We start from the raw sequence: 13,823 nt of genomic DNA on the forward strand, positions 1-13,823 counted from the left end.
GGTTTAAGTTTTCTTGTTGTCCATGTAGAACATGTGACATGCAAATCTCCCCCTCTATGGTGAGTCATCTTAGTAATTGGTCTGTACCTGACCCAATGTAATTGTGCAGTTTGTGAATTATGGGAAAAACTTTATTGTAATTGTTTGGACTCAGCCCTGTGTGGCTGGGATACTGAACTACTTCTTGTATTTGTTTGAACTTGGCCCTGCATGGCTGGGGCCTATGTTGTGCTTTTTTTCTCTTAATCATCAAATCACATGCGTTCTTGGAGCCCCGTGTGAGGAGTGGACATCTGGGCCTATAGGAGACCTTGCCCTGCGGTTCCAAGAGCCTGAGAGGGACAGCGCCGGATGCTGACGGCTTTCTCACGGGATCCAGAACCAGAACCTGAGCAAGACCTGCTTTTTCCCTTTTGAGTCCTTGTGTTCCCAAGACTGTTTTCCTGAATGTTAATATTATGTTCCCTCTGCTTGCTTACAATTAGTTTTCAATTTCTGCCCATCCTTGGAGATGTCCAAACACAGAAAAGGGAAAAAAAACCTGACTCCACCTAGATAGGGATTTTAGGCGAAACTTTCAGATGCTGAGAATAACATGTAAAACAATGGGAACCAATTCAGTGCAAAGCTTTATTAGCAAGCAATGGGGAAGAGAGAGAAGAGTAAAGGGAGAAGGAATCCTGCTATACCACTCTGACAGACACACACGCTAACAGAGTATAACTCAGGTAAGGGTGATGCTGCATTGGGGAGTACAGAAACATGGGTGCATTTAACTGGAGAGGCATGCTCCAAAGTGCCCTTCTCATGGCGGGATTTACCTGGGATACCTGATGATTTTAGTGCCCACCTGGAGTTGGCCACTTAGCATGTCAGGTTGAGGCACACGGGATTTTAGGGGGTATACAGGTGGAAGAAGAAAAAGAAGCTAACTGCTGGAAAGATTATTTTTTGAAACACAACTCCACCAAACTTAAAAAATATTGTCAGTATTTTTCTGTGAAGAGATTCTTATAAACTTCCTTTAAGGGAAGCCTGTTATGGTGGTCTCAATACCACTAACCCTAATCTTATAAGACATGCCTTCAGGGAACCATGTGACTTAAGGAATCATGGCGTTGCATGGAAGCAGGGGATGGAAGAAGTGGCAGAACAGTGAGGTGTCCTGGACTCTCAAGAGGAAATACTAAACCAAACAGGACCTTTTATCTTTGGAGCAGCAAAGGACTGAGCTCTGAGGTGGAGGAGTAAACCCAGACTTGACCTTTCTTGGATACAGTGAGTAATATGGTTGGAATGAAGGACAAAAAACAACCCTGTGATAGGATGCGGTACTAGTCTACCTACTCCAACCCCACGCACCTTTCCAACCTGGGGAGAGCTCTACCAAGATTAAAATATTGTAGACATTCCTGAGAGACTGAATCTACCAAAAATGGAAGGACTCTGGTGACTGTTTATAGGCTTGAGTGTGAATACTTTGTGGGTTCTTTTGTTGTTGCTGTTGGCTAAAACAAAGACTGTTCTATGCTTAATTTTTTTGTTACCTTGACAAGTTCCTTGGAGCTGAGGGCCCTTTCTCTTTTTGAGAAGATACAGAAAAGAGCCAAATTCTGATGTTCCCAGAAGAAACCCTAGGTAAGGGTGTGAAGGCCTTAGACCTTGAGGGGTCTATTTGAGTATGACAGAGACAATGATTTGTTCCTTGCATACAGAATGACTCAATCTTTTCTCTGCTTATTTATTTACACAGGCAAATGGGATTTATGAATTTCATTAATTTATGAAATTCTAAACTTAAATAAGAACATTTCCATAAATTTTGTTGTTCTTCAGTAGTATCTGACTCTTTGTGACACCATTTAGGCTTTTCTTGGCAAAGATACTGAAGTAGTTTGCCATTTCCTTCTCCATGTCATTTCACAGATGAGGAACTGAGGCAAACAGGGTTAAGTGACTTGCCCAGGGTCACACAGTCCATAAGTGTCTAGGCTCAGATTTGAATTCAGGAAGATGAGTCTTCCTGTGTTCAGGGCCAGCACTAAATCCACTGGGCCACCTGGTGGCCCATTTCAATAAATACAGAACACAAAAAAGATTTTATACAAAAAGGTAAATCTCCATTTTATATGGATTGCTTTTTTAAAAAAAAGTATATGATAATTTCAATAAGTTACTTTAAGAACTGTGCTTGTCTGTGCTTCTTTCAGAATCTCCTTTTGTTCTCTGCATTGTAAAAAATGTTCCAATAGCCCCCATTTTTTTGCATTACTATTGTTATCTTCCCTTCCATCTCCCTTTCTTACCAATTAAAAACAGAAAGAGGGAAAAAAAAACCCCTTGCAACAAATAAGGAAAGCCAAGCTAAAGAAATTGGGAGTGGCTATGTCCAAAAATGTAGGTCTCCTGCTTCATCATGGATCCCCTGAAGAAGTGATTAGTCATTTCATTGATCAGAGTTCCTAATTTTTTCAAAGTTGTTTTTCATTTCAATGTTGCTGTTGACAGCTAGGTGGGTGGTACAGTAGATAGAGCACCAGGCCTGCAGTCAAGAAGACTTGAGTTTGAATGTGGCCTTAGACACTGACCAGCTCTGTGATCCCAGGCAAATCATTGTAATGTTAAGCAAAGTGGAATTTTGCTGGACTGAATGTGCGTCGAATTTTAGCCAATCAGATGTGCACGAATTCAGCTAATCAGAGATCTGAGTTCTAGTCAACCAGATAGATTGGCTAGAACTGTATATAAGGAGAGCCCAGAGTGTGAGATAAGCAGACACTGAGAGAGCTGCTGGCATTGAGAAGAGAAGAAATGAAGAAGAATGAGCTGTGAGCATTGAGCTGAGAGGAAACCTAAAAGAGCTGGGAAGATATCTTTGAGAGCAAGGAGATCTTTGATGGCAGAGACTTGCTGAAGGAGCCTCGAAACTTTGGAGGTGAGTGGAGCTGTAGGGCAGCGACCTGCCCATGGGAAGGAGGCTTAGCTTAAGCCCTTTTTGAGAGCTGCTAAAGTGAACAGAGCTGTTAACACAGAGCCTCTGAACTTCACAGGTGAATTGAGATGGTGGTGTTGGTGGTGTGTTGCGACCTGTTAAGCTTTGTTCTCCCAGAAACAGAAGCTGTGAGCAGGAACCTCTGGAGCCTGCTGTGGGGCAGGAGCTTGGAGTGGAGCAATCCCTGTGAGCTGAGACCTGGTGCAGGAACGGAGAGCTGCCTACATGTGAATCCAGGTGAGAGTTGGGAGCAGTCAGCCCACAGAGGAAGAGCCATGGGACTTGGAAGTCAACCTCAAGTCAAGACGAAAGACATTTCTTGGATACCTGGAAATGATTAAGAAGATTGTTCTTACTGTGACCTAGGGGTGGAATGTGGTGGCAAGCAGGGTAGGACTTGCCTTTGTTTCAATCAAGAGTCTTTGATTAAATTGGGAGTCTTTGATGGCCTGCTTAAGTCAAGGGAAGGTCTAGGTCACATGAGTTTGAGTCACATGGATGTATGTATTGCTATGGTCAGACAAAAGCTTGTCCATTGATTGGTGTTTATTTTGCTCTATTTATATAATTTCTGCTTGTAATTTTTGTTTGTATTCTCTCTGAAGTTCAGGGTGCTGGCTTTTCCCCCCAAACTAAGTGAATGATCTATGTATGTTTAATTAAAGTGAGATTGTAAACCCTTGAAAGTTGCTTTCCTTAGAAAAGCAGATCAAAAAACCTGTACTAGTAGCCCTCCTGTATGCTGATGTTATTGGTCTTACACAGCCACAGTAGCAGCAAGTAGCATTGTTGTTACAATCATTTAAACTCTATTTGCCTCAGTTTTGTCATCTGTAAAATGGGGATAATAATAACCCCTATCTCCCAGTGTTGTTGTAATGATCAAATAAAATAATTGTAAAGTTCTTAGCATAGTACCTAGCACAATATTATCATTGTCATTATTTTTGTTCTTCCTGTTGTTCAAATTATTATTGTATAAATTATGTTCTTGGCTCTGCCTACTTCATTCTGCATCATTTCAAACTTCCCAAGATTCTCCACAATTTTTTTTTGTTAATCAGTTTTCATGGAACAATATTAGATTATATTTATATACTCCAATTTGTTCAGCTATTCCACAACTGATGGGCATCCCTTAGTTTCGAGGTCTCTTCATTTTAATCTCCACTTCAGATCAGGTTTGTTTTGCTTCTGATTATTCCCTCCCTGCTATTATTCTTCCTCTAAACAATATCTCTCCTTTTCCCCACGTGTTTCTCTGTTGAGTTTATTTCTACACAAAACTCTGTGTGTTAGTTTTCAATTCTTCTTTGTCCAATTCAGATGAGAGTGAAGTATATGTGATATCCAATGTCCCAACCCCTTCCTCCATGTTTATTTTCATCTACCCCAGGTGTGAGAAATTGTAAATTTTACCCCCTTCATTCTCCTTTCTATATTAATGTATTTTTTTTTACTCTCCCTTCTTCTTCCCCTCTTAAAAACTTCAGAACAGAATCAATTCAGTCAGTCCCTTGGTTTTCTAATATAACTTCCCTCAATGCCCTTTGAGACATTAAGGTTCTAAAGAGACAATTGTTTCTTCTCTCTTTCAGAATGTTAGTACTGTATCACATAGCCCCTTTCAATTATTCAAATATATTTCTGTTCAGATTTCTCTTGATTTTTCTTATGTTTGTATTTCCAACTTCCTATCCAGCTGTGTTTTTCCCCACCTCAGGAATGTTTGAAAATTCAGGAAATCCTATAGGATTTATACTTAGCTTTGTAGGATAGATTATTCTTAGCTATAAGCCCATATGCTTTGCCTTTGGGGATATTACATTTGAAAATCTCCTTTCATTTATAGTGGAAGGTGCCATTTTGGGTGTGATCCTGACTATGGTTACTCTTTATTTAAACTTTCTGGATATCTAAAGTATTTTTTCTTTGACATGGCAGCTGTGTATTTTTGGCTATGACATTCCTGGGGCCTTTCTATTGGGGATTTCTTTCAGGAGCTGCTCTGTATTTTTAAATGTCTTTAATTGATATTTTCTTTCTTACATCACCACTGTTTCCACGTCCTTTCCTTTCTCCTTCCTGATGTCTCCATTTGAGTCCTCTTTGATCTTTATAATTTTGTTACATTAGCTTTTCATGCTTTTTGATGTGGAGTTGTTCTATTTACATTTTTGGTGTTATTTTCTTGGTTCTACTTCACTTTGCATCAGTTCACAGAGATCTTTCCATGACTCTCTGTATTCATCATACTCATCATTTCTTACAGAACAGTAGCATTCTATTACATTCATGTACCACAATTGGTTTAGCCTCTCCCCAAATAGCGAGCATCTACTTCTTTCCAACTCTTTTAACTGTCACAAAAAAAATGCTGCCATAAATATTTTAGAGTATATGGGCACTTTTTCCTTATCAATACTTGCTTGTGGTATAAGCCAGTAACAGCATCTCTGGTTCAAAGGGTATAGACATTTTAGTCACTTAATTTGCAAATTCCAAATTGCTTTACGAAATGGTTGCACCATTGCATAGCTCCAACAACATTGTATTAATGAGCCTGTTTTCCCACAAGCCCTTCAACATTGACTGCCGCCATTCCTTGCTATTTTTGCCAATTTTCAGGTTGTGATGTGAAACTTGAGTTGTTTTGATTACAATTTCTCAATAATGGTTTGGAGAATTTTTCATGTGGATAAATACTTCACAGTTTTTTTTTTTTGAGAACTGTTCATTCATATCCTTTGACTACTTGTTTATTGGGGAATGGCTCTTGGAAACCAAACCCTATCAGAGAAATCTGATACAAGATCAATAAATTCTTTATATTTTCATTTTACTCACTAGTGCTAATAGATATGAGCAGTTTTCATTTGTGATCTCTTTATAGTGTTTAAGCTTTTTTTTTTTAACATGGTTTTTAGGGAGTCTCATGATTCTTCAATGATCTTTCCCTGAGTTATGTTCTAGGTTCTTTTTTTAGATCAGATTTTTTTCTTCTATTTTTTCAATCTTTTGCTTTTTTGTTCTTGTCTCAGAGTCAATGGTTTCTGTTTTGGTTAATTCTAGTTTTCAGGGAATACATTTCTTAGGTAAGGTTTACCATTTTTTCAAAGATTATTTTTGTTTTCAATTTTCCCCCAAGAGCTTTTATTTCTATTATTTATGCAATTATTGTCTCCCTAAGTAGAGTACAAGCTCCCTGACGGCACAGAATTTTCTTTGTATCTCCAGTGTTTAACATACTCTGATACATAGTGTGAATGCTTAATATGTGATTAGGATTACCGACTATACACACATACACACACAAACATGTACATACACTTTGACCAAAGGTGCAAAACAACCACTACCTCAGAAGACCTTGTTTTCACTAAAGCCTGCTTCTTCTTCAGACTTCACTATTACTAAAGGACAATCTTTTGTGTTCAAACGTTTAATGTTATTATTTTTGCTGTTCTTTTCCCCTCAATTCCAATCGTGACAAGTCCTGTTGCTTGTACCACAACACTTATGCCATTGGTATCCTCCTCCCTAATCCCATGACTATTGTCCTAGTATAGACCTTCATGAAGACTCACTAGAACTACGAGTGCCTTACAATGGATCTTCCTATCTCCATATTTTCTATTCTATGTCTAAAAATTTTTTTTCTCTTTTCTAATTACCTTCATGTTGGGATGGGCCTTTTTTAAATGCCAAAGAGGCTGATTGTAACTTTATACAGCTTTGTTGAATATTTACAATTGTATGTTTGTAAGTGACCAAAGCTCCAGGTATACACAAGTATGGGAAATCTAGGTCCTTGCCAAAGAAACAAAAAAAAAAACCCACTATTAAATTTTGTTGTTAAGTCATTTCAGTTGTGTCTGACTCTTGGTGACCACATTTGGAGTTTTCTTGGCAAAAATACTAAAGAGTTTGCCATTTCCTTAAATTTAGGAGTTCTAAGGACTGAGGATCAAATGCATTGTTGACACTCAGTGCACAGCAGTGGGAGAGGCAATCAAAAATTATATCAAATAGACTTCTGGATCCTCTCCAAATTACCAAAGTTGTCCAGAATTGGGGCTATGCGCCAATGTATTCTAAAGCACCCCTGGGTGACTTATTAAACCAAACAAGTACTTAATAGAAGAAATATTAGAGTGGTGGATGTGGAGTCCCCAATCAAGGGGACTGGACATAGCAATTTTCAATTAATATTTATTAATTGCCTGCATGACAGGCACAGTGATAATCACTAGGGTTACACAAAGACAATCCCTACCCTCAAGGAGCTTACAATCTAATGTGGGAAACAACATGCAAATATATACAAAAAAGCTATACAGATTATAGGAAATAATTAAGAGGGAAGCCACAAGAGTTATGAGGGGTTTGGTTAAGGAGTAGCTTCCCTCCTTAAAAAAGCAAGCTGGATGTACTCTGGGACAGTCAGCTCTTGAGGACTTGCTTTTTAATATTTCCCTAGCACCCTGAAACAGATAATAGGGGAAGGGTATTTCTCTCCCTTACTTCCCAAATAGGAGCAGTAAGAGCAAATTGCATATGGTATATGCAGCTCAGCTAAAATCTTACCTCTACATAAGCCTCAACCGATCTCCCTTCATGTTCATGCTTTCTAAGATTATCTCCAATTTATCTTCTCATATCTTTTCTGAAAATAGTTGTTTACCTAATATCTCCCCCATTAGACTGTATCTTCTTGAAAGCATGGATTATTTTTATCCTTTCTTTGTATCCCCAGCATTTAACAGTGTCTGGCATATAGTAAGTGCTTAACATTTGTTGTCTTGACACCGATGCTAGACACATCTTCATTCTACAAAGATCTGGTCATATCACTCCTCTGCTCAAAACTCTTCGTTGTTATTTTACTATCTACTGAGAAGACCAAACACTGGCACCATCTTTTGTTCCCAGCTTTTTTCCCTTCCAGAAGCTTATTATTATTATTATTATTATATTATAGCCAAGTAGGGCTACTTGCCATCCTCACACATGGCCTAAGCTTTCTCACCTCTGTGCCTTTATTTTCTCATACTGTTTCCAACGTCTGAGGGAACTGCCTCTGCCATCTATATGTCCCTTCTACCTGTTGAATTACTACCTATTCTTCAAAGTCTAACTTAAAATGATATCTCTTCCATAAAGCCTCTACTCCCAATAATGACTTTTCCCCTGTTGAATCTCATTTATTTGCATGTTTCTTGTATATTTATCATTTCATATTAGACATTTGTTACATCTTATTCTCTTACCTGACTGCTCCAGGAGGGCAGGAACATTGTCCTATACAAACTTTGTATCTCTCCCAGTGCCCAGCAAAGTTATATACATGTAATATATACTTTAAAAAGTCTCAAATGAAAAAAATGTTCACCAGCATATCTTTGTATCATGCTTACTTGGTAACAATTCTACCTCTTACTCTTTGTATTATCATCATGATAGGAAGTAATGTTGGGATTTGGATTAAAGATCTTCCCACATTATGTCTATGCATTTTTTCTAGCACTATGAAACCTCCACTGTCTAAAGCAGTAAACGTTCAAATTGGTGAATGTTTTTAAAGAAATGCAAATTTATTACTTTCAAGTACCATACACAATATAAGCTAAAGATATAAATGGGCACTCATATGTGAGGTAAGTTAATGAAAAAAATTACAATTCACACCAAGCCTGTCATATCAAACAGATATCAAACACAAGTCTTTTGACATAGAAGACTCAGTTACTGGACCCAGAAGTTGAAGGCAAATGAAAGGAATCTTTAATATTACAAACTCTTGGTTTTAAAAAGTTACCCATTTTAGAGGAGGCTCTTCTCTGGCATTGTTTTTTGATTAGTTCTTGTTGCATCTCTTTCAGTGTGAAATAGAATCTTTGAAACTCTGGAGTAGCATCAACAAAGTCAAGAAGACAGTCCAAATTCTCTCGAACACTGGATAATTTAAACTTTGCTGAATGTTGTTCTACCTCCTCTTCAACAACCTCTTCTTCCTCGGTAACTTTCCTAGGAACAGCTTCCATTTTGGGGCGGCAATGTGCTTCATTACCTCCAGTTAACCACACCCTGACATCATCTAAATTGCTCTCTACATCACCACATTGTCCAAAAATTTCTCTATAATCACCATCTTCTAAGCCTTGAATATTATATTCTGGTTCTTTTTTGCACAGCAGATTTTCCCATGCATTTGCTATTGTTATCTGCTTTACTTCATCCCAACTCTTTGCCCAGTTAGAAATTGCACTTTTTATGTTATAAGCTTGGATTTTTGCAACTGTTTTTTCTCCTCTTACTTCCTGTTCTTCATCACTCTCTTGAAAGATTACCAGACTCTCTTCAAGCTGCTTCCACCTATAAAGTCGTTTGCAGCTCAAGATCACACCCTGATTCATTGGCTGAATCAATGATGTAGTATTTGGGGGGAAGAAGATACATTTGATTTTCCCATCATTACTAATTAGAGACTCAGCTGAAGGATGGGCTGGAGAACTGTCTAGGAGTAACACTGCTTTTACATCCTTTTCATCCAACCTCAAGACATTAAGCTGAAAATCTCTAACCTCGGGAATGAAGTTTTGAAAGAACCATTCTGAAAATGCTTCTCTGGTGAACCAGACATCTTTACTGGATTTGTATATTACTGATAAAGCATTTACATCATCCTTAATAGACCCAGGCTGCTTTGATTTTCCAATAATAACTGACTTCAACTTGTGGGTCCCATCTGCATTTGCACACAAAAGAGCTGACAATTGTTCTTTGTTTATTTTCCGCCCTGGCATACATATATCTTTTTTGTTTGCCTGAATGTTTTCTGGCATGGATTTCCAAAAGAGATCTGTCTCATCCCCATTGTACACCTGAGCCAGACATAGTCTCTCCTCTTTGATGAACGTGGATATCTTTTGTCTAAATGGTTCAACATTTTCTGAAACTGAACTCAGAATTTGTTTCCCACACACTTTTCGGTTCCCTATTGCATGCCTATTTCGAAATCTGAAAAGCCAACCAGTACTGGCTTTGAAGTCTGTTCGACCAAAACACTGTGCAAATCTCTCAGCAGCAGCCTGAAGTTCCACACCTCTAACAGGAACACCAGCTGAATGCTTTTGTTGGTACCACATGTACACTGCGTCATCAACATCACCGTATTTGGCACCAGTCGTTCTTTTTCTTTTCTCTGCTCCAACTAATGGCATATCTTGCTTTAACACAAAGTCCAAAATCAATTTCTTATTTTTTTTAATGTCATAAAATGTTGATTTACTAATTCCAAATTCATCCATTACACTTTTAAGAGAGTGCCCAGATTCAATTCTACTCAAGACCTTCATTTTTTCCTCTAAATTCAATGTGGTGTATTTTCCTCTCTTATTCATATTGAATGTTATTTCAATATACAGAAACAAGAGAAGCTGGGAGAGAAACAGCAAAATCGGATGACAAAAAGTAAAAAGGTGAAAAAAGAGGGCACAGATAATCAGTACAAAAATACTGATAAAACGGCAACTGTAGGTAGTGTAGATTAGTGAGAAGGTAATCACCTAACAATCAACATCAGAGGTTCCCCCGTCATGACTTTTAAAGACTGCCACTACTGGGGATCCTCTTCCTGTTCCTCCCTACTTTTATTATAGCACCATATTAGTAAACTTTGAGGAAAGTTTCAATACCTTCTCACTTCTTGTCCATCTCAAGTACAGACAATCAGGAAGGAAAGAAGTCCACAATGCATCCTGGAACCCTCCCTCTAACCCCACATGAAAGAAGTTGTACAGGACAACAGAGACCATAGAAGAAAAAGGAGGTAGAAGCAAAGAAAAATCAAAAGATGCCCAGAAGCTCTAACAGGGAGCTGAAAGGAGGGTAAGAGGGGGAACCAGTTGGTAGAATGAGATCACACATTTCTTTCTTTCCCAATGCTACGGCTTCACCTCGCTGCTGAGAAAAAAAAATTTAGTACAATTCAGTGAATACAGGTAGTGAGGCAACAGTTCAGGAAGCAGAGACAGGTCTTTAGTCTTCCAGGACCTGCCATACGTGCTATTTTGATGTTCTGAGAACTGGAGACAGAGGACATTTTGCTAAATAGGGAGGTCAATAAAGCAGCCTGTTATCAAAATAAATACAATTTTACCATATTTAATAACATGTCTTGACAAATCTCTTATTATGTTCGTTGATTATTAATTTCACGTTTGGTAGGGACATTTCTGCTCTAAGTGAAGCTTTTCCCACACTCACATCATAGGATTTAGAGGTTGAAAAGATTTTTGAGATCGCCTAGTCCAACCTCCCATTTTACAGATGAGGACAATGAGTCCCAGAGATACTTACTGCCTAATGTCACATAATTAGTAATGGTCAGAACGACCTGACCACACAGTGATCTTTCCATTATACCATTATATTTACCATATTTCCATTATACTTTGGTTCTTTTCTCTTATCTTGGGGTGGGGTCTCTAATGAATCACTCTTAAGAATACCTTTCAGTGAGGATCTTCCCCGCCCTTGGGATGCTTATAATGCTTCAGAAGTATGGTAGTAATAGGGTGCCCAAGTGTGAAGGCTTTACAAAAGGGTTTTCCAAATTTAGAACATTTAAAAGATTTCTTCTCTACCTTGATCTCCTTGAGTTGAATCAATGCAGAATTCTGAGAAAAATTCTTCTATTTGGGATACTTTTAATTTCTCTTCAGTGTAGACTCTGGTGAGTTAGAGTCAAGATCATGAAGTGTTTTAGCAGACAGAAGGCACGTTTAAGGGCGGAACTTGGAATTTTTGGTTTATTCTTTTCTGCAAATTCTTCTGTTGGGAAATCTCTTAACGAGGGGATTTTTCCACAACTCTTTTATTCTCACCATCTTTCCTCCATTTTAGCACAATCTCTTGAGGTCTTTTGGGTAACACTCTCTGTGACTTCAGTTTCTGAGAAATCTTCTGCTGCTTGTTCTCACTCCTGATCCACAAATACATAAGAGGGTACAGGAATTTTAGCTGTCTTCCTTTCCAAATACTGGGAAGAAAGAAAAGTGTGTCAGGGAATGAAAGATTGACATTTCAGCTATTTTATTTCCCTTAAGGATAGTTCTGACTGACCTGAACTCACTTCCTAGCTGTGCAGATTTCTCTCAAGTCTCTCAGGTGGGAACGCTACCTTCAAGATCTATGATTTCTCCCTCACTTAAGCATAAGAGACTGCCTTAGGTTCTGATTAATGGAGAAGATCACATGGGATGTGACAGTCTATGATGATAATAGTTTAACTCATAGACCAACATACAGTAGTTTTTGCAAAGCCAATCACACAAGCTTAACAGTCAACAACATTTAGCACTGGATAGAAAGAGGTAAAAACAATTCTGCTCCTCAATCAAGGACTGCACCATTCACTCTAGTTGGCAAACTACCACACGTATGCTATACATCATAAGATACAAAGGTAAACGCACATCAGTGTAGCTACACACGGAACGCGCATGTCTTGATCCCATCACAGCAATTCAAAAATTCATTGGATTTTAGAGCTGGAAGGATCTTAAGAGATATTCTCCTACAGGAGTGCTTAACCTGAGGTCTGTGAACGTGTTTACTGTTTTGACAACTGTGTTTCAATATAATTGGTTTCCCTTGTAATCCTACCTATTTCATTTTACATTCTGAGAAGGGCCCCATAGGCTTCAGTAGGCTGCGAAAGGGATCCATGACACAAGCCACTTCTCTTACTTTATAGAGAACCGAGAACCAAACGCACGGCATGAACTAGGATCATCCCCAACAAACTGCCAATGGGAGAAACTTCAACGGGTAACTGTGGAAGGTGAGAGCACAAGCAGGCAAAAATAACAACGAAATCTGAGGAACTGACAGCAGATTTATCTCTTTTCCACGTTCTTCTCCTCCCTTCTCTAAACCTTGTTTGCCAAGAGATGCCCTATTTAAAGGGCCTCCCGCAACATCCTTAATTCAACATGGATTTATCTTCCTGGTGCTAAACAAGCCAGAGCTTGGCAGGTTGTTGACTGCAGTAAAGGGCTCCCTTTGAAGACCTCTCAGCCCCAAACCACCTGTCCTCCCGAGGCAGGCTTGACCGTGTTCTCAGCCCCGAGCAAACCCCCAGAGCATCAGTTTCCCCTACAGCTTTTCTCGCCAGCCTTACGTCAATTGCATTTCCCAAACAGGGGCCTGCCGAGCGGTGCGGGTGGGGGTGCGCGGGACTCCAGGCTCTACCTTTCACTCGCTCTGTGCTTTTAAACGCTCCTTAACCTCCCCGGACCCGCGTTCTCCTCCGTAAGAGAAACACTCTGTGCACCACCCGTGTCAGGGACTTTACGTGGAGATCGGGCAGCTTTTCGCCGCATGGCACCCTAGAAACGAGAGGTTTCTCCGGATAAACCACGGGAGGGGCCGGCTGACCCGGGGGCGTCGGAGTCCCACTAAACGCCGACAAGCCCGGGCCCCGAGGAGAACAAGACCGTGCCGGGGACCGAGAGGATTGCGGCGGGAGGCCTTGAGGACGAGACACCGGCCCTTACCAGGAGAGGCTCCGCGGCCACCGCAGAAATCCTTCCGATCGGCTTCCGGGCCCCTCCAACGTCCTTCCCCGATCAGAGGAACCCAGAAAGCCGACTGCAGAGCGCCGGAAGAATGGGACGCAGATACTCGTAGAACCCGGAAACAGTCCTCTCCACGGAGCACCACCTGACCAGGCACTTCCGGGACCTCTCTAGGATGCGGGCGGACCCGGTAATCAGTGGTATTTACACCTCCCCCACCCTCGGACCTCTGACTCTTAACACACTGG

The 13,823-nt window shown here is 39.8% G+C and overlaps 1 protein-coding gene across 5 annotated transcripts; it reads right to left on the reverse strand.

Annotated features, from left to right (window-relative positions):
• Positions 1-8,561: 8,561 nt before the first annotated feature.
• TIGD7 (tigger transposable element derived 7) lies at positions 8,562-13,789 on the reverse strand. Of its 5 annotated transcripts, none has more exons than XM_036738661.1 (3): positions 13,555-13,789; positions 13,250-13,386; positions 8,562-12,035 (listed from the first exon to the last, which is right to left on the reverse strand). In XM_036738661.1, exon 3 carries the CDS (start codon positions 10,393-10,395, stop codon positions 8,734-8,736), a length of 1,662 nt encoding a protein of 553 aa, XP_036594556.1. In that variant the 5' UTR covers positions 10,396-12,035; positions 13,250-13,386; positions 13,555-13,789; the 3' UTR covers positions 8,562-8,733. The 5 variants fall into 5 exon arrangements, with proteins under 5 accessions (XP_036594556.1, XP_036594555.1, XP_036594554.1 ...); XM_036738660.1 differs by having other exon boundaries at positions 13,179-13,386; XM_036738659.1 differs by lacking the exon at positions 13,250-13,386 and having other exon boundaries at positions 13,555-13,788.
• Between the last annotated feature and the right edge of the window lie 34 nt (positions 13,790-13,823).

Source organism: Trichosurus vulpecula, chromosome 9 (assembly GCF_011100635.1).
Source record: "Trichosurus vulpecula isolate mTriVul1 chromosome 9, mTriVul1.pri, whole genome shotgun sequence".
Taxonomy (NCBI): domain Eukaryota; kingdom Metazoa; phylum Chordata; class Mammalia; order Diprotodontia; family Phalangeridae; genus Trichosurus; species Trichosurus vulpecula.